This window comes from Anopheles merus, chromosome 3R (assembly GCF_017562075.2).
Source record: "Anopheles merus strain MAF chromosome 3R, AmerM5.1, whole genome shotgun sequence".
Taxonomy (NCBI): domain Eukaryota; kingdom Metazoa; phylum Arthropoda; class Insecta; order Diptera; family Culicidae; genus Anopheles; species Anopheles merus.
Genome location: NC_054084.1, coordinates 46,052,402 through 46,070,855, shown reverse-complemented (window position 1 = coordinate 46,070,855; position 18,454 = coordinate 46,052,402). Strand labels below are relative to the sequence as shown.

Sequence of the window (18,454 nt, the reverse complement as noted above, 5' to 3'; positions counted from 1 at the left end):
GACTTCTTGAACCATTCACTGCTTCCCGTCCAACTCTTTACTGTAGCGCGACCTTTTTTGGTCTCTTGGTGACAAAGATTACACATAGAAGGGTAGAAAAGCACAACAACAAAAAACAGACCATTGTCGCCTGTTTGGCCCGGGCTCTGTCGTAGTATAATGTATTCACAAAATTGTTGTATTGTGTGTACATTGTGTAGCTAGTTTTATGACTGATCGTTTTTTGATAGAAGTTAAACTTAAACTCAATGAACAATCTTGCACCGTTTCATAGAGCATAGCAGCTACAGCAGCAGCAAACAAGTTAGAATTCAAGATACGACATATGACTGAACAAAAAGCAAAAGAAGAAACATGCTATAGAATGCATCTTTGGCTCAAACGGCACAGTTTGAGACTGTGAAAAAAAGGGAGTGAGGATGCACAAATAGCATGATAATATTGGCCCACCTACATATATATTATATGATACAGTATCTTGCACAGTTTGTTAACGGTTAACTTTAAAGCATCAAGCTCAAACTCAGTTCGAACGAAGGTAGTAGATTGCTGATACAAAATAGGAAGGAGGTGGTTTTCGGGTTTTCCGCGTCTATGGGAGCACAATACAGGTAACAACACTTACACACAATATTACAAGTAAGGTAACGATATTTAATACAATGCAACGTGTACACGTGTAATAATTGTGATGTTCAAACTATTTGTGACCGTTGAAAACTGATGTACCCGGAATAGTTGTGAGTGAAGTTTAAAGAAAGATTGAAAATATACATTTTGCTGGAACAACCGGAATTTGGTGTATTTAGTGGTGTGTTTCGCAACTCACATGCCAAGCGATACCCAGTATTGACAGTTTTTCATGTGTTTTCGTTTATTTATTTCTACGTGCTCTACCACCACACGTCTCTACTTTTGGCCTGATTTCTGAAGACGCTGTTGATGTCAACTGTCTTTCGTCTATACAGTTTATGGAATTTGTTTTACCAACTGCACTTGTTCTACCGACTCTAGCAAAGACTAACAAAACAAAAAATTAAGCTTAAAACATCCACCCCCAAACAGAACTACTTCAGCATCTCACTGGAAAAAAGGGCTTTACATTTAAAGTGCCTTAATCGAAAGCTGCTTCATCTTGGGGGCTTGCTTTTTGAGCTGACGTTTCTGCTCCTTTTTCTCCCAGCGTCGCTGCTTTTCCGGGTCCTCTTCGGCAAGGATTTTCTCCTTCTCGGCCTTACGCTTCTCTTCGCGGCGCAGTGCTGCCGCCTCGGCCCGAGCCTGATGGGTGCTCTTCATAAACTCTTCCTCCACCGCAGCACGGTTCTTATCTGATTTGGCCTTTGCCTATTGGAAAGCAATGTGCGAAGGAGAAAAAACGGGTTATCACACTATCAAGATGGTGTGCGGTCTCGATCGTTTACTTACCTCCTTGGACAGCTTGTAGCGACGCACACGATCCATCAAGTAAAACACGAGTATTAGCAATGGCTTCATCTCTTCCAAATCGCCCTTCACGGGAACATTGAACCCGCAGTGCAAAATACGCTTCACCTCCGGACGCTTCAGCTGGTTCGGATCTTCTTGCTGTATCGGACCACTGTACTGGTCCGACAGGTGAATGTAGTCAATCAGGTGCGAGTACTTATTTAAAGCTGCAACTACCCTACCATCTAATATACTGGCCGACACCTCGGCAATCTCCGATAACAATGCAAACCCGGGAATACTGTACTTCTCATCGGCCTTGCTGACTAGACAACAGAATTTGTTCTGCGGAAAAAAGAAAGTGTTACAATCATCGAATGAGTGCATACTCTCTCGCGGGATTCTGCGGTGCCTACTTACCAAATCGTTGAGCTCTTTGAACATTTTGGTGGCTTGCTTCCGGCTGGCCACACAGAGCACAAAGTTGTCCATCGAGTCGGGCGACAGTTCGACCTTGATATGCAGTTGATCCTGTACCGGCTTCATGATGCCAGCGATCAGCGACACCAGATCCTGGCGCTTGATCATCTTCAGCTCGACCAGCATACCTTCGCAGCAGGTGCGGCCACTGCACCACAGCGTGTAGACACTTTCGCTTTCCTTGTTAAAGCTAAAGGTCGATCCTTCCGTTTCCTTCTTCCCATCGTCACCGACCAGTGCAAAGTTGTCTTCCAGCAGGCTGCGGTGTAGCGACAGCCACTGGTTGGCGATGGCCGAGTTTTTCTTGTTGCCGACCAAATAGTTAGCAAAGTAAGCCATCAGTCCGGCCAGCATCAGCATCTCCATCCAGTACGAGTCCCAGTGGGTGCGGAAATGTATCGGCACCTTCGGAATGGTCAGCTTCGGCTCCGCATGCTTGCCGACCGGTTCGCCCTGTCGCACCTCGTCCTGGTCACCGATCGTATTGGCGAAACCCTCGAACTCTTCCTCATCCTGGAAATGCTCAAACTCGCTGTCCTCATCCTCCACGATACCGTCATCGTCTACCTGGTCGTCATCAATCTCCATGAAGTCTTCACTGTCTTGTGCCGCACTCTTGGATTGGGCCTTGGCTGGCGGGTCGCTTCCTTGACGACTGTCGGCGGCTCCCGGAGCCGACCCGGCAGACTGCTGACCAGCCTGGTTTGTTTCTCCCATTACAAATTCATCATCGTCAAAGTCTTCGAATTCGGCAAAATCATTGTCCTCCAGATTGTCCATGCCTTGTGCGGTTAGGTGCTGGGGCATTAGGCAAAGCATTGCCAACACCGCCAGTGGAAGCAGCAGACGCATGGTGGCGCGAGATGGTCCTGGGATGAAACAGAAGTGGTCCAAAAATATGTATCCCAAAATAAATCACCAATCAGCTTCTCTCCACCCGACAGCGAGACGGATGATAAAAAAAGCCGGAATACTTACCACCAAGTCGTAGAAAAGCGATAGACCTGCGAGTGAAGTGTTGATGATCGCTTAATAATGCATTTAAACCGTAGCAGCAGCACTCTCTACTTACTTTTCAGTCTTGTTTCTATAATTTAATGACTGCCTAATCGATTCCGGATTTCGGCTGCCCCAATTGCTCTAATCAGGAAGATTTGACGGCAAGCGGACGGTGTACCATTCACAGCAAATCTTATTGAAAGGCTACATAACTCGCCTTGAAGTGTGCTGCAAACAGACATAGCTTATTCACGTGATGACTCCTCAACCTACACACTGTAAACTTAAAAAATCGATGATGTTTCACTTTCAACCAGTGTGGCCAGATTTTTTTGGCGGTTTTCGGTAGGAGAGTCAAAATTTTATCGGTAGTTTTCGGAAGGAGTTTCAATTTGTATCGGTAGTTTTCGGTATGTTTGAAGTCATTTATAAATGAAAAATCGGAAGTTTTAGGGTGGTCACCTGTGAATCCGTAGGCATATCAAAAATCGGTAGGAATACAGATAAATCGGTATTTCTTGTCACTCTGCTTTCAACACACGTGACGGCACTATGGTGGAAGGACATGGACATACTGGTCAAAATGCGTTTGCAATGATCGAGCGCCGTTACAACATGCAGTTATTATAAATACAGGCGGTCCCCGAGATACACGGTTAATGGGGACCGAAAACGGCCGCAAAATACCGCGTATCTCGAATTTCCGCGTATGTCGAATCTCGTGATTTACAGCCAAAATATCACTAATTTTCGTGCAATTTTGCAAATAGGGGGTGGTTTAAGCCACCAAATTAATTATTTGATATGTTTCTACTCAATTCAACAGTTTTAAACCTTTTGAAATGGTATTTCACATTCGATCAATACGGAAATTATTTGGTATTTCACAATGGATGTGTCAAATCAGTACAATTTGCTCAAAGAACTGTCAAATTTGGAAACCGCGTATCTCCGAATCCGCGTATAAGAGGTACCGTGTATCTCGGGGACCGCCTGTATAGCAATTTTTTAAAGCATTTCGTTCGAACCGAAGTTATGCTGGGAGGAACAATCAATTTCATTAGAGATTTTTTTACTTTTTTCTTTAAATTTATTTTCATTTTATAGAAGTCAACTCTAATCGACCTTAATATCCACCTGTTACATTAGGATTACACTATGTTGCCCTCTGCCTTACTTTTACAACATATTCGGCCACAATAGTAAATGTACAGTCGCAGAAACGAGGGGGCGGGGGTTTCATTAAACAAAATGTGTTAAAAATGTTTTCACTCCAACAGCTATAAGTATGATGTCTTAAAAAATAAAGATATAACGTTTAAACCTGAACAGATCGAATGCGTCACCCATCCGCTATTACACTACGCTAATAAAATGTTTGCTGTTTGTTTGCTTAACTAAACTCCAAAAGAAGCCGACTGTTTTCTGTGCAATTGTTGAACCATTTGTTCAACATTGTTAACGAGTTATGGAGAAGGGGCATGTGGGGGGGGGGGGGGAGGGGGGTTTGCTTGCATAGAAAATTAACTTTAAAATCCTCAATCCTACAATCGCTTATAGCTATCCTAAGTGTAGTAAGTTGTTGAACATCGTCTGATACGACTTCCATTGTATTTACCTCGTCGTCAGAAAAAGGTATACATTGTGTATGGGTGCAGCATACACATACAGGTATATTGTGGAGTTGCCTACAAGGGCAGTAATATCTTACGCGAAGGTTTAAAATTGAATGCACCACATGCTAACCATTTAAATTCGATTAACTAGCGTCCTTGCATCATGTGACATTATACATTTGCAATGGTTGATGACAATATGTGTATATACAATCGTTGTACAGTCAACCGATTGAATTGAAGCTGGTTGCGCACAACGTGCACAACGATGTGCGGCGATGATATCGAGAAAATATAAAACGATTGAAATAAAAGAGAAATGTTTGAGGTATTAACAGTGTGGTACTAATGATAATGTAAGTTGTGCTAAATTTAAAGAATGTCCTGGCGAATTAACAGTATATTGTTGCTCTAGTTGCAATTTATGTCTATATCAATATCCAATTTTCCCGCCTGCAAAGAACTGCGTCTACTGCGTATATGGTACATCAAAATGAAACAATTTCATTGTTTCCAGTGCAGGGTGCGGGTGCGGCACAAACAGAACAAAAGAAAAAGAGTATAGAAGAATAGATCACTCCAAAATAAATAGCGTAACAACCTAATCAGACCACATGTGTGTTAGTCAATTGCAGCTTTGCTTCGAACTTCGTTTCCACTACATCTTGAGCCTGTAATGTAGATTAGTAATCCCAAAAAAACTACTACTTGTACTTGCATGTCCCAGATCGGTTGTTATCTGTGTACGTATTGTGTGTGTGTGTGCTATTGCTGCCGCCAATGCTTGCGAGCTTATCATCTAGCTTAATCTTACTATTGGATTTGTTTGTTTAGCTGCTTTCGAGGCAGAATCCATCCGTTCGGCCAGTACCTGTTTGTAAGAGTATGGACGGGCATGATATTTACCGTCCGGGCCCATCACAAGCAGATCACACAAAATGTCATTCTGCACGGCAAACGCTTGCATATCGCCATTCCCGACCGGACCAAATCCACCCGTGTGTTGATCATAATCAATCTCCGGCGGTATCTCTTCCTGCACTACACCATTAGCAGAACGGTGCTGCTTCTCGATGATTTGCTGCGAAGAAGTACCGCTTTCTAGTTCGGCCACTAACTCGCCCGTTGTGCCTATGTGCAGAGAAAATGGATCAATTCAACTGAATCCGTTGCAAAATTCCGGGACACCTGACCCTGTATACTCACCATATCCAACGCTGATAAATTCCACTGGTCCATCATCTTCAACCTCCTCTACGAATTGTTCATCCTCGGGCACTTCCTCTATCAGATAATCGTAATTCACTTGCTCCTCTTCGATGATGTAAGCGTCCGTGCCCATTTCCACCTCCACATTGTGTTCCTCTTCGAAATTATCCTCCTCGATGCTTTCGGTTTCCTCTATTTGACTCGGTTCATCATCCAGATCGTCCTCTGCATCGGCCGAATCCGTCGCGGAGGAGTCATCATCCTGTTCCGTAGCAACGATTTCATATTCACCCTGCGACGTATCCATCGCATCTTGTGTTGGTGATAAAGCGATTGTGTCGCTAAACCTGGCTGCCAGTGTGTTGTCAGCACTGCTTGTACTGTCCTGCCTGATGGAGCTGGTGCTTACGTCCTTCGTGTGTACCTCGACCTTTGCTTCCTCAAAATGCTGTGCCGTTGTTACGGTTTCCGTTTCGATGCGTTCCGTCGGCGTACTGTTCGGCGGTTTATTAGCTTTCGGTTCGTTTAAGTTGCTTGAACCTATTGCATCATTTGTCTTCGGTATGTTACCGCCAGGATTTTCTGTAATAGCTGAACGATTTAATTCAGAAGCAAGCTCATCGTCTGTACCGATTTTAATTTTCTTCGCTCCAATCGTTATGCACCCTGAACCTTTTGCCATGGAGGAAGCATGCAACGTTCCTGTGAATGGAACTAGCTGGCTGGTAGAAATTTTTATCTTTCGACCAGATACACCATCGAAAGGAATAGTAAAGGAAGGTGTTTGTGATTGTTGCTTAAGTGGCGCATTTGTACAATCCTGCGTCATTGCATGAAGTTTCCCCTCATTCCGGACATCGACGTTTGATTCACCGGTCCGCATGGTGGTGGCATTGCAGATGGTGCTGTTTGTTTTTTCATCTACATCCATCATCACTCTTGAAGTTGGCGATACATTCTTACGTTCAGCGTCTGTCTCTAGCATTGGCGCTATTGCCGAGGTTGTGCTGCTGTACGGGCTGGGCATGGTTTGTACAATTACTTTCGGAGGACTTGCTACAGTTGATGCGGCCGAAGACGCATCTACCATGCTTTTGGGTATAGCGATCTTTTGCCCCAGATTGAGTACCCCCGTTACGCCAGCTGATTTCGGTAGGATGAAAACATTGTTTTTCTGTACCGTCGGGGTCAGTGTAGTACTTGGAGCAGCACCACTGGCTGGTATCAGTGGCATTGGCTGTACTAGCACCTTGCTATCACTTTTCGGTCCAGCGGATCCAGCAACATTCTCGTGCGTCGTCGGTAAGGAAGCATTTTTCGTGATGGGCGATTCTACCACAGCGGGGCTTGTAAATGTGACCGTTTTTGCATGCGAGCTTTGCTCTGCACTATGCTCGATACGTTCTGTGGAAACTTCCATCCGTTTACTACCGTGCTTAATACCGGTGGCATTCATCATCGGGCTCGATCGTTCCGTTGCCGTTTCAACTGTAGCTGTTGCCGTCATACTGGTGGTTGGATTGGTTTTCACATTCTTCACCGTTTTGTCGCGATTTTTCACACCCAACCAATTGCTTGAATGATCCATCAGCGGTGGATGGAACGGAGAAGGAAAGCCCAAACTGGCCAATGTGGCAGCGGCGGTGGATGTCGGTATAAGAATGTTTTTGCTCGGCGATTTCTTCTGATAGTTCAGCAGAGGATGCGGCAGTGATTTACCGTGCGTGTAGAATCCGGCTCCTTTTAAGGGAATGTTTACGTTTCCCTTAGCCGGTAGGTTGCTGGTTGGGTTTAACTTGGACAGATTGTACTGTATGTCCTTTTTAGATGATGGCAAAACCCCTTGCTGATGGCTGTACGTCGTTGATTGCGCGGTGCCGCTGGGAGCCGGTGTGGCAAATTGCTTTGATTTTACCGGCGGTCCCATCGTGGCACCGTGATTAATTTGGTGACCGGACTGTGGCACATTGTTGGACGTTAGGTGCTGTTGCAGCTGCGGCGGTTCAATAGTAGCGTTACCGTTCGTCGCGTTGCCCTGATGAGCGTCGAAAGGTACAGCGTACGAATGGATCAGGTGTGGACTGTGCATGTTATTGACTCTGGTGGATTGTTTTACGTTCTTCGGCAGCCCTTGCTTGGACAGTTTGGCAGGAGGGTAGGCGGTTTTCGCTTTCAAAGTACGCTTCGTGGCTTGCGGCTTCTTTCGGGGCGAACGGTCAACGGATTTGTTGCATTTGTCCAGTGGTTTAGTTTCGCTGTTTTCAGGCCGATGATTGCTCAGGTTCAACAGTATTTCGCACAAAGATGACTGCTCGGGATCAGGTTCAGCGGGTGCTGATGGTACCTCACCCCCATTCGGTATCACTGTAACGTCAGTTTCAGCTTCCACTGGTGCATTTTCGACAGATTTAGGTGCGGCTGGGCGGTTTTCTTCACGGTTAATATAACTCTTCGACATAATATCTTGCAGCTGCATCATAAGGGAATAAACAAAGCGATAATGTTAGTGGAAGCGAGTCAAGTGCTAGGGCAGCATTTTATCGATTTACCGGATCCGAAGTAACTACAGCGGCATCTCGCACAAAGCCGTTTTCGTACAATGACAACGATTTTTTAACCAGCTCAAATTTGACCATTTCTTCCGCTTTCTTTAGCCGATCGCAGGAGGTGTCAGCAGGATGGGGTAGCTTGGTGTTGGCCCGTGTGAGCTGCTCGTACACGGTGTTTGCTATGTACGTCAATGCCGTGTGGGGTACCGTTCGGGGCAGCACTGGAAAGGTACGGTGTCCTTCACGGCGCCAGTCTTGACCGCTATTGGGTCCCGAAATGCTGCTCACAGTGGAAGAATGCGAAGGAAAGCAAACAAGAAAACGAAACCGAAATGTTAGATGGACCTACCGCTTCATTTGTATGTGTGTGTGTGTGTGCGTTTTGCTTTTGCTTACATCTCCGCCACCGTTGCGAGGCGTTCGTCGTTTGCAACGCGTCTTGCTTCCGCTCTGTGCCGATCGGTGGTAATGTGGAACATTCGCCTTAAGTCCTCCAATATCCGTATCTTCTCCTTGCTCAAGCATCCTTGCGCCCGAAATGTGCTGATCACTGTGCCGTACGATTCAAGCTCTGGGGGGAGGAGGAAGAAACGAACGCTGGAACCATGCTTTGCCCGCAACAATTTTGGCGCCCACATGCTTACCTAGCCGCCTGAGAACACCGCGACACTCTTCCCGGGTCATATCCAACTTTAGTGGCCACATCTTTGTTCACATTGAACGCCGCGAGCGTCTTTTCTTTCACCTTCCCACACCGAAGCACTGCCAAAGCGGAACGTTTTGGCTTGGACCGCGTATAACCCAAAATCAAAACACTTCACTTCCGCTCCTTAAAACCAATGCGCTTGCTGCCTCTGGTCAAATCCATGCTTGTATCGAGCGGAACAGGCTAGATGGTGTGGAGTGTTATAAACAAATGCTAGAACTGTGTCCTGGCTCGCTCGCTAGCAATGATGCGATAAAGTCCAGGTGCAATCTTTCTTTCCGTGTGATATTCTAACTGAATTGGCATAATATGTCCTAGCACCCATTTATGTTTATAAATGTCAAAAGTTCTATTTTTATCTTGATGCTGGCAGCACTGGCAAACCATTGTTGCCAAAAGTTTGACGTTTGACGAGGCTGGCAAAGTGTTGCCATTTGTTATGATTTTGAGCCCGATTTGAAAAGCATAATAATGTTGGGCTATATTCGCCTGGCTTTATTTATTTGGTAGCAGAACTAATTCATCCTGGTGCATTACAAAGCCTTTACAACAGCTCACTTTTTTGTTCTGTATTATTGCGCATAATATTGCAAATCGTTTGATTTTATATGCTAAATCAGTGTGCAGCTCTGTGCCGCGCATAACGCTAACACACAGCGCTACATGAATACTTTTAATTTTGAAGACAATTTTAACTGGGAATCTTTTTGCGAGAAAAACTAAATATTTACAAAAAAAAAGAACCTCTTAAGGTTTGCTGTAGCGGTATTTCATCTTGTCCGGCGGTTCACAGTACTCCTTCACGATGAGCTTGCAAAGAAACACGTGAAACACGATAATGATAACGCAAATCGAAACCCAAAAGAGAGTCGGTAATCCACCCAGATGGTGGCCATGCCGATGCAGCGCAATCACGTGATGCTCGTGGGCTGGCGCTTCCACCACCTCCTTCACGTGGATCGCGTGCCGCAAATCTTCCATGTGCTTCTTGTCCGACGTTATGTACAGTATGGAGGTAACCGGCTCGGTAAGCTTCACGGGGAAAGTGGTTCTCGACTGGCGCAACTGCACCGGATCATCCAAGCAACCGGCATCACAGGCGTAGTAGTTTCGATCTGATCGATCTAGCGCTACGTACAGAACGGCCTTGTTATCATCCCTAACGGTAATCGAAATGTTTAGATGCGTCATGTTGCCGTAATTCAAGCGCCGGAAATCGTAATCACGATGCAAATACTTCGGGTGAATGTTCAACTCCAGGTGCTGGTTGCTGAAGCGGAATCCGCCGAAGCTGAGCACCATCGCCTGCACGAGGCCGCTTGCACCCGCCTTGATGAGATTGTGGCATCCTTGCTTTTCCAGCGTTAACATCCACGAACCGACCACTGTATTTAGATGCTCGAATGAAGTCATCGGCCGCCATAGATTTTCAGCCTGCAGTGTATGGTAGCTGTCGTAGCATCCTTCCGCGTAGGTAAGTGAGCGAGCTATCTCCTCCTTTCTGCCATTGGTTACTGACTGTTCAAATTCGTACGCTCTGGCCTGCGAGATAACCGCGTACATCGTCGCATTGATGTTGTTACCGTTCAGCGTGTTCTCCGCCTTGGAGGTGCTGATGTGAAATCCCGTTTCCCACAGATTGCTCCAAACGCGAATGTGATCACGCTTGAAGTTGTGGTACGCATTGTGCTCACCGTGCTCCGCTGCCAGCAGTGCTCGATTCATCGCTTCGATAGCGTGCTTTTCAATCGTCTCCTTCTGTGCCGTGTATTTGTCACGTGGTATCGGCTCCGAGTAGTTGACCGTAAGCAGTAGCTCCAGCTTTGTGGTGCCCCGTTTCTTGAGCGTAATTACACGAGGCAGCTTGCGTGCCACGATGGACACGACGCGCACCTTTTTGTCGTCCGTGTTTCCCGCAATCGGTAGCATATCTACCATTCCCGTAATGACCTGGTATTCCAGTATGGCGGATCCATGCTGCAGCTTAACATTCTTCACAATTGCCGAGGGCCAGTCCGATATTCGCGGCACGATCAGCTCGATGTCCATCAGTTGGTTCTTGGTGTTTGTAAGCTGAATTTCCTGCACCAACACGGATGGCATAGTTCGATGCGCATAGTATTGATAAGATACATGATAACCGTCGGGAAAGCACTGAAATCGGTGCACGATGCCGGTCAGATATTCGACGACGGTCGCTTCTCTTTCCTGCTGACCGGCGCTTGCTACACTAACAATGGGATGGAAATTAACGGGCTGCAACAGAGCACGACCGAGAAAGATGTTTAAATGTGCATCGGTTTGTACTTCCAGCCCAAACCATCCATTGCCCACGTACGGAATTGCATCATGCTCGTGCGGATAAGCCGGCTGATGGCGAATGTTAACATTGTACTCGAGGTTCTGCAGATAGAACGGAGTCAACCGATCGTCCATGCAACGCATCGATTGATCTGAAAGAAAAAAGCGGCAAGACGGTAACACATTATTGTTTAGCAAACATTTTGGACCATTCCTTGATAGCGGGTACCTCGCGTTGGTTCCGTACTGCCAAACAACCATCGCAGAAACGATGGCCCTATGTACAGCAGAATAACGGCGAACACGAAGAGAAGCAAAAACAATTTACGGTACGAAAGATTCCCATCGAACGTTCGCTTTAGACGCCGCGTCAAATCACTGGTATCGAATTTGTAGTTCATGTTAATAGCAGCATCTGTGGGGCGTGCTAAAGAACGGCAGCTGGTAAACCTACACTTCCGTAATATTTTTGTACATTAGAAAAGAGAAAAAAATGTGTTGTGACAACGTCAACGACTTTTTGTTTATGTTTGGCTTTCACTGACAGCTGCCGAATGCTGTCAGTTTTGTGGCACTTTCAGCCAGAACTGGTATAAGCTTGAAATAACCGTTGCATCCAGCATGCTTGTACACTTTACTGCTGACTTTGGCTGATCCGCGCAGAATTTGAAACTATCTCAAGAAGTTATCTATTGCTAGTATTTAAATTATCTTTGATAATTCTTAATTTGTGATATATACGTTAAAAAGAGCTGACTCCTGATGGGTTAACATTTGGTACGATAATGTTGATTCTTGGCGATGCGATACGCCCCCCGGTTATTATACGCATTCTATGGTTTGCTTTTCAAAAGCTTGAACGTTTTTCTACCAACGGCATGCAGTGCTCGGTTAGCTGTTGGTGGAAACAACATGAATCATTTACTTATCGAAGAAGACAGCTCAAACCAGTTCAAGCCATGGTCATATTTGAAAAAGCTCGTTTTAAAAGTTGTATTGAATGTTGTTTATCCCATTTGCATTATCGTCCCTTCTGCTTCAATTGCTATGATCTGCTGGAGCAATGGATCGGGCAGTTTGCTTACCTGGCATCTTTTTCTAACGGGAATAGGCGTAAGTTCAAGACGACCATGCTCTGTGTGAGGCTGTGATTAATCATTATCGATATCAGTTTCATCTAATCATGCCCACAGGAATCTCATCGCTACGTGTACTACAACCGTTGCTGCCGTTTGCTTCTTGCACCCGTAAAACCATTCACTGGCTGCTGCAGTCTGTTGCAAGTGCATGTGTCGTGACAGGTGTGGTGCTACAGTACATCAATCGAGAAATGAAACACAAACACAACCATTTCGCCACAGTGCATTCAATCGTCGGACTGTTATCGGTAGTGTTAGTCGTCGTCAGTCTGGTTAGCGGCGTGGTCGCTTTGTTGGGATGGCCAAAGCTGCGCCAATTTGTTAGGACCGCGTGGTTGTACCGCATCCATCGTGCGGTTGGAGCGGCTGGATTTTCAACGGGTATGGTCGCTCTTGCGATTGCATATGAGAAGCGTATTTTTAGGGAGCATTTTTTCCCAGAAACGCGATTTGCGCTTACGATAGCGTTAGGTGTAACGTTGCTGGTAAGTTTCTTGGGACTGTTTAAAAAAATAGCAAGTGTTTGGTTCAATGCGGTACAAAGCGACGGTGTTTCTAATGATGTGTAATAAAGATGAGCAAAAAAGCACAGTCATTTTTGAAACATAACTGATGTTCCATTTATTCGGAGTATATTGAGCTCATCAGGGTATGTTTTCTAGGAAAGAAGTGACTTATTTGAGGGCATATTACAGGCTGTAATGGAATGTAAATGTTATGTGATCTCAGCGTTCAGAAACCGTCAAATCCAAGTACTTGCTCGATAAATCGGTGCTGTGCATTTGTAAAGGTAAATCCTACATAATCTTTCGATTTAGATATTTGTAAAGATTAGATTTTGTCCTTTCCTATTAAATCAATCTTCAATGGGTTTGATAATTAGAAAGCATGCACAAAACAAAAATAAATAAAATGTTTGTAGTATATCACAGAAACATCTATAGGGTAAATGTAAATGTAAATGTAAATGTGTAAATAGTGGTGATAGTACGAATAGTGGTGGTATTGCATTAAACTGCACACCATACGATAATTTAAGAATAATTGAGTTATTTGTGTTATTGTGAAATTTCTGATTATTTACATAGATTTCTAAAAATAAATGGGAACATTCCGTTCTCAAAGACAGAAAAATACATTATTTTGTTAAATGTGTCACCATTTTTCCAATCTCCTTAGGATTTCATAACAACTCATATGCTCTCATATAAAACTCATATGTTTTTTAACGCTGTAGATGACCACAAAACAACACAATTTTTATTTCTTAAACATAAATTTGATGAAATGTTATTGATTTACTCAAATGCATTGGCTATTGACCATATTTTTGCGTATTTGAGTGTGTTTTATTATAGGTACACAAAACAGGCATGTTCCTAAAGTGGTTATAGTTATAAAAAACAGTAAAATCATGACATTTTAGATTTCAGGATTTCTGGAGATTGTAACATGTCGTATAGTTTTCACAAAAATAAGCAACAGAAATTAGTTTCCTGTAAGTAATTTACCAAAAAAGGCCAACATTCGGCCTTTCCAGCTGAGCGAAAAATCGACTTCGAATCAATTCACACTCTTTCCGGCGTGGGTAGATTACAGTCGTTTTACAGTTTTTTAGTTAATATTTTCATCACTCATATTGATTAATGTTTTGCCATCAAATTCACATGAAATCATAGTTTTCATATGACAGCTTCAAAACTAAGTTCTATTGATATTATACACTGTTTTGGAGGTATCTTTCTTTTCCACCACTATAGGAACACGATACGACAACTATAGAAACCATACCACCATTATAGGTACCACGAAGTAGTCACAAAAATACGTATTTTTTCGTAAATTTGTTGTGTATTATTGCAAAAATGGTTGTGATTGCGAAGATAAAACATATTCCATAAAACAATACAATTGCTATGTGTTAAAATATTCAGAAATTTACCTTGACGTTTTAAATCTATTCAAGCACATCTGTGCCCCTACAAATTGCACCACTATTGAGTACATTTACCGTAGATGCATTTGTTTGTTTGTTTTATTTTTTTTAATAAGTTTGTCAATAAACATTTGACTGTTCAATGAAAAAAATTTTTTTTAATATGTAATCATTTGTAATATACATATGATTGAAATTAAACATTTCATATGATTTGAGTTTGTCCCTATTTTAGGGTCTATTTTATGAGTGAGTTCATAGAAGCACCAGTTCCAATACCAAGGAATAGAGATCGATTTCCAACCGGTGCGGATTTTCCAAAGAAAGAACAAAATATCGTACTGTGATAAAATATAAAAAGATGCTTTGTTAGGAACTGTCCCTAGTTATAGTGCTTTAAAAGGCACTATAATCTATAATGATCAATTGAGTTTAAAATAAATAAAAAGAACGAGAATATCACAGTGTGGGTTGAACATTTGACTAAAATACGGGATAGAATCTTACAAAAACATGGCACATTTAAGCTTCCATTAAGAAAGATATGATAAAATCGCATTTCTAGCGAAAAAAAGAAATAGTTAAAAAAAGTTCGGAAAATGAGGAGTTTGAGTTAGAATAAGATTAAACACCAGATCAGGAGATAGTTAAATATAAGGAACATCTACAAATTAACTAATCTATTAACATTTAATCCCGACCAAGCAGCGAGCGATAATTGTCAGTATTAGCTTATATTTTCTCGCCAAACTTATAAAAGTTCGTCTCAAAAACAATTTGTAGAGCTGTTTAGTACCTAACATATAGACTCTTGAATCTTAGAAACTGCACCAATCTAAGATTACATGCAAACATGTTCTCACGGCCCGGATAAACACAGTCAGATCCAGACTTTGCCGATCTCTGCCCTACACTAATGTAGGCTCTACAATGTATTAACTTTTCGTCCAAATAATCTCTAGCGAGCTTCGGCACGAATGCTCCGATAAAGAATTGGTTTTATTATATGGCCAAATTCCTATTGGTTCCAATTTCGCCCTATAGATACACACAAACACAAACTCGTCGTAACTCGTCGGCTGCAGATAGAATGACGCGAGGGCGTATCGGTTCGGAAACCGGAGGCTTTAGTCGCTCACGTAGCATCTAGCACACGTTCTACTGATAATAATCGTCCGTAACACCACCGACCAACACAGTGTTATAAATGAGTTTAGCTTGTGTCGGTGTTGATGGAACAGAGGCAAAACAATCGGACACTTGCCTGTGCCCTTGTTATCATCGATCTATTGTCCGCGGTACAAAAGCACTGCCCGATGATCGTACCGGATTCATTTGAAAAGTGGTGCGCGAAATGGAAACTATGTGATACTTGTGCTTAGGTTGTGCATATCCGATTGATTGGGCTCATTGATCGTGTGTCGAAAGTGTTGTAGGATGTTTAATGACAAAACAAGCAAACAAGTGCTAGACATGTTTACCGCAAGCGATAAAGAACTTGTAGCAGACAAGAAGAAACCTGCTGAAAATGAGTGGATCTGTATGATGGAAGGCATTTTCAACACGCTTAACCACACCATGATCGGGGTGGTCTGCATCTATACCAGCTGGTTGTGTTGGATAAATGGATTCGAGAAGCTGTACACCTGGCACGTGTTTCTCACATTGATCGGGGTAGGACGTTGAACGAGGGGATGAGTTTGAAAGGTGCATGATGTTCACTAATGTGCAATGTTGTATGTGTGTGTCATCCCCCTCTCAAACAAACAGTACCATCTACTAATGGCCGAAGGGATCGTGTTGCTGTACAGTGGCAACGGTTGGACGCAGAAGCTCACCCACTCACACAAGCGCACCATCCACTGGCTGGTCGAGGCGGTAGGTTGCAGTTGCTGTGTAGTAGGCATTGCGCTCGAGATTTACTTCCGCGAGTCGACCAACCGGCGACACTTTTCGTCGACGCACAGTATCGTTGGACTTATATCGCTCGCATTCCTCGCCCTTACCCTGGTAAATGGGCTGATGGCATTGTTTGCGCCCGAGCTTCGACGACGCATTCGACCGATCTACTCCAAGCTGGGCCACTATCTAACCGGCACGGTGTGCTACGTGCTGGGCATGGTGGCGATCGTGCTGGCGTATGAGAAAAAAATCTACCGTCAGAACACTATCACCGAGGGCATAACGATGATGACCGTGTTCACGATAGCGGTTACCGTCCTCAGTATGGTGGGGGTGGTGAAAACGGTCTACAATCAAGTGAAAACACTCGCAAAATAAGCTGTCCTTAAGGATTTGTTGGTATGGTGGGATAACTATGCGATAGTGTTTTAGAATTTACTATCGCGAAATTATTTTAATTAGATGTATAGTCTGTTAGGAAACATAGAATAGATGCATTTAAAAGATATTAAATGATCAAAAAGTAATAAAAATGAAATTATCATCAATTATAGTTTTTAATCAACTAGTATCTAGGGCCGGTCTGGTGGTACAGTTGTCAACTCGTACGACGTAACAACATGCCCGTCATGGGTTCAAGTCCCAAATAGACCGTTCCCCCATACGTAGGACTGACTATCCTGCTATGGTAACAATAAGTCACTGAAAGCCAAGCTCACTTCACTAATGGTACAGGCAGGCCTTGACCGACAGCGGTTGTTGTGCCAAAGAAGAAGAAGAAGAAGAAGTATCTAGACATCATCCATAACGTTAGGTTCATCAAGCCCATCTACCGAAAGAGCATTAATTATCCTAATTCTCACATAGTTTATGTAACAGATAAAAAGAAAAATTGATTCATTTGGCTATAGCAATACTAAAACAAATAATAATTAAAATAAAATATTTAAAAAAAACATAATTAAATAGAGTAGAAATTAATAATTAACAAAAATAAATTAATTAAAATTAAGTAATTAATAAAAATTAAGCCAGTCTCGTGGTACAGTCGTCAACTCGTACGACTTAACAACATGCTCGCCATGGGTTCAAGCCCCAAATAGACCGTTCCCCCATACGTAGGACCAGTGGCGCGTTTAACGGTAAGCAAAGTAAGCAATTGCGAGGGGCCCCATTAATGAGGGGCCCCGGAATCTTTAGTCCATTATCTATAACAGTTGAATATAGCACTTTATTAGCAAGGAGGGCCCCGTGGGTTATGGAAGTTGGGGCCCAGCGCTAGACGAACCATAAGCACCATAATTAATTAAAAACGTGTTTCTTAAATATTTTATTTATAAATAAAATATTAACAAAAAAATTAGGAACATTACTTTATAACAGTTCAGTTAGTAGTCACTGTTTTAAGCCGATATATTCAAATTGTATAATTTCATATTTACCTCACTACATATTACAATGAAATAATACTTTGCTAGCTTTTAAACTTTTCTTCAATTTATTCGAAAAAAAATGAGTATTAAAATTGAAGGCGAAGCATTTATAAGTTTAAATAAATCGTTAAAATATTTAACATAAGCAAGGAGGTTAAAATAATATTTACCATAGTAAAAATAAATAGTTTGGGAAAGCAGAGTCAATTGAAAGAACCAAGATGAAAATGTGTAATTAAATAACGCAATCCAACTATCAATTCGGTAGACTGCACATTTTGTTTGTAGCAAGTAATGAAATCGCTAATGTTTTATTTGATAAAATCATTTGTTGTTTAGCTTTATTTCACTTTAAAGATTAATCGATTACGTGATGATATAATAACGATATAATGCCGTCATACAGGGGTTCACACTGTATCTCAAGACAGCCGAAACAGTTTCTGAATCGTTATCTTTTTTGTTCTTATATGAATAATTCCAGAATGGGGACGATGGTCTTCAGATATAGTGAGAAACCCTGTAATGTTACTAAAATATCTGTTGCTCGGATGTAGCAATCTGTTTATTATGAGTAGCTTTTCACAAACGTTTCTACAACTGATCGGCGATAAATTTATACGCGAGCGACAGTTGTAGAAACGTTTATGAAAAGCTACTCAAAATAAACAGATTGCTACATCCGTAGCAACAATATCTTTAAAAAGTATCATCTAAAAAGAAGATAGTCGCTATAAAACAAAGTAATATGGCTCGTGA

General features: G+C 42.8%; 5 protein-coding genes across 5 annotated transcripts; 2 read left to right on the top strand and 3 right to left on the bottom strand.

Moving 5' to 3' along the window:
* Positions 1-775: 775 nt before the first annotated feature.
* Positions 776-3,130, bottom strand: LOC121595723 (PAT complex subunit CCDC47). Its single transcript, XM_041919908.1, has 5 exons — positions 2,978-3,130; positions 2,884-2,909; positions 1,846-2,774; positions 1,426-1,770; positions 776-1,344 (listed from the first exon to the last, which is right to left on the bottom strand). The coding sequence occupies exons 3-5, from the start codon at positions 2,755-2,757 to the stop codon at positions 1,105-1,107; spliced, it is 1,497 nt and encodes a 498-aa protein (XP_041775842.1). The 5' UTR covers positions 2,758-2,774; positions 2,884-2,909; positions 2,978-3,130; the 3' UTR covers positions 776-1,104.
* Positions 3,131-4,902: 1,772 nt separating this feature from the next.
* On the bottom strand, positions 4,903-9,333 carry LOC121596362 (BRCA2-interacting transcriptional repressor EMSY). Its single transcript, XM_041921230.1, has 5 exons — positions 8,923-9,333; positions 8,675-8,849; positions 8,279-8,558; positions 5,727-8,199; positions 4,903-5,651 (listed from the first exon to the last, which is right to left on the bottom strand). The coding sequence occupies exons 1-5, from the start codon at positions 8,981-8,983 to the stop codon at positions 5,320-5,322; spliced, it is 3,321 nt and encodes a 1,106-aa protein (XP_041777164.1). The 5' UTR covers positions 8,984-9,333; the 3' UTR covers positions 4,903-5,319.
* Positions 9,334-9,458: 125 nt separating this feature from the next.
* LOC121596363 (uncharacterized protein KIAA2013 homolog) lies at positions 9,459-11,780 on the bottom strand. Its single transcript, XM_041921232.1, has 2 exons — positions 11,515-11,780; positions 9,459-11,437 (listed from the first exon to the last, which is right to left on the bottom strand). The coding sequence occupies exons 1-2, from the start codon at positions 11,684-11,686 to the stop codon at positions 9,732-9,734; spliced, it is 1,878 nt and encodes a 625-aa protein (XP_041777166.1). The 5' UTR covers positions 11,687-11,780; the 3' UTR covers positions 9,459-9,731.
* A 315-nt stretch (positions 11,781-12,095) lies between these two features.
* On the top strand, positions 12,096-15,816 carry LOC121597616. Its single transcript, XM_041923509.1, has 3 exons — positions 12,096-12,398; positions 12,457-12,909; positions 15,405-15,816. Exons 1-3 carry the CDS (start codon positions 12,198-12,200, stop codon positions 15,429-15,431), a joined length of 681 nt encoding a protein of 226 aa, XP_041779443.1. The 5' UTR covers positions 12,096-12,197; the 3' UTR covers positions 15,432-15,816.
* LOC121597615 (cytochrome b561 domain-containing protein 2-like) lies at positions 15,687-16,914 on the top strand. Its single transcript, XM_041923508.1, has 2 exons — positions 15,687-16,034; positions 16,131-16,914. The coding sequence occupies exons 1-2, from the start codon at positions 15,798-15,800 to the stop codon at positions 16,638-16,640; spliced, it is 747 nt and encodes a 248-aa protein (XP_041779442.1). The 5' UTR covers positions 15,687-15,797; the 3' UTR covers positions 16,641-16,914.
* The last annotated feature ends 1,540 nt before the right edge of the window (positions 16,915-18,454 follow it).

Coding starts and splice junctions, on each gene's coding strand:
- LOC121595723 (XM_041919908.1), bottom strand. CDS start 2,757: ATGCGTCTGCTGCTTCCACTGGCGGTGTTGGCAATGCTTTGCCTAATG. Junction 1,771..1,845: donor TCAAAGAGCTCAACGATTTG/GTAAGTAGGCAC, acceptor TTTTTTCCGCAG/AACAAATTCTGTTGTCTAGT. Junction 1,345..1,425: donor GCTACAAGCTGTCCAAGGAG/GTAAGTAAACGA, acceptor GCTTTCCAATAG/GCAAAGGCCAAATCAGATAA.
- LOC121596362 (XM_041921230.1), bottom strand. CDS start 8,983: ATGTGGCCACTAAAGTTGGATATGACCCGGGAAGAGTGTCGCGGTGTT. Junction 8,200..8,278: donor CTGTAGTTACTTCGGATCCG/GTAAATCGATAA, acceptor CTTATGATGCAG/CTGCAAGATATTATGTCGAA. Junction 5,652..5,726: donor ATTTATCAGCGTTGGATATG/GTGAGTATACAG, acceptor CTCTGCACATAG/GCACAACGGGCGAGTTAGTG.
- LOC121596363 (XM_041921232.1), bottom strand. CDS start 11,686: ATGAACTACAAATTCGATACCAGTGATTTGACGCGGCGTCTAAAGCGA. Junction 11,438..11,514: donor CAGTACGGAACCAACGCGAG/GTACCCGCTATC, acceptor TTTTTCTTTCAG/ATCAATCGATGCGTTGCATG.
- LOC121597616 (XM_041923509.1), top strand. CDS start 12,198: ATGAATCATTTACTTATCGAAGAAGACAGCTCAAACCAGTTCAAGCCA. Junction 12,399..12,456: donor TTTTTCTAACGGGAATAGGC/GTAAGTTCAAGA, acceptor TATCGATATCAG/TTTCATCTAATCATGCCCAC. Junction 12,910..15,404: donor CGTTAGGTGTAACGTTGCTG/GTAAGTTTCTTG, acceptor TTCGCCCTATAG/ATACACACAAACACAAACTC.
- LOC121597615 (XM_041923508.1), top strand. CDS start 15,798: ATGTTTAATGACAAAACAAGCAAACAAGTGCTAGACATGTTTACCGCA. Junction 16,035..16,130: donor TGTTTCTCACATTGATCGGG/GTAGGACGTTGA, acceptor TCAAACAAACAG/TACCATCTACTAATGGCCGA.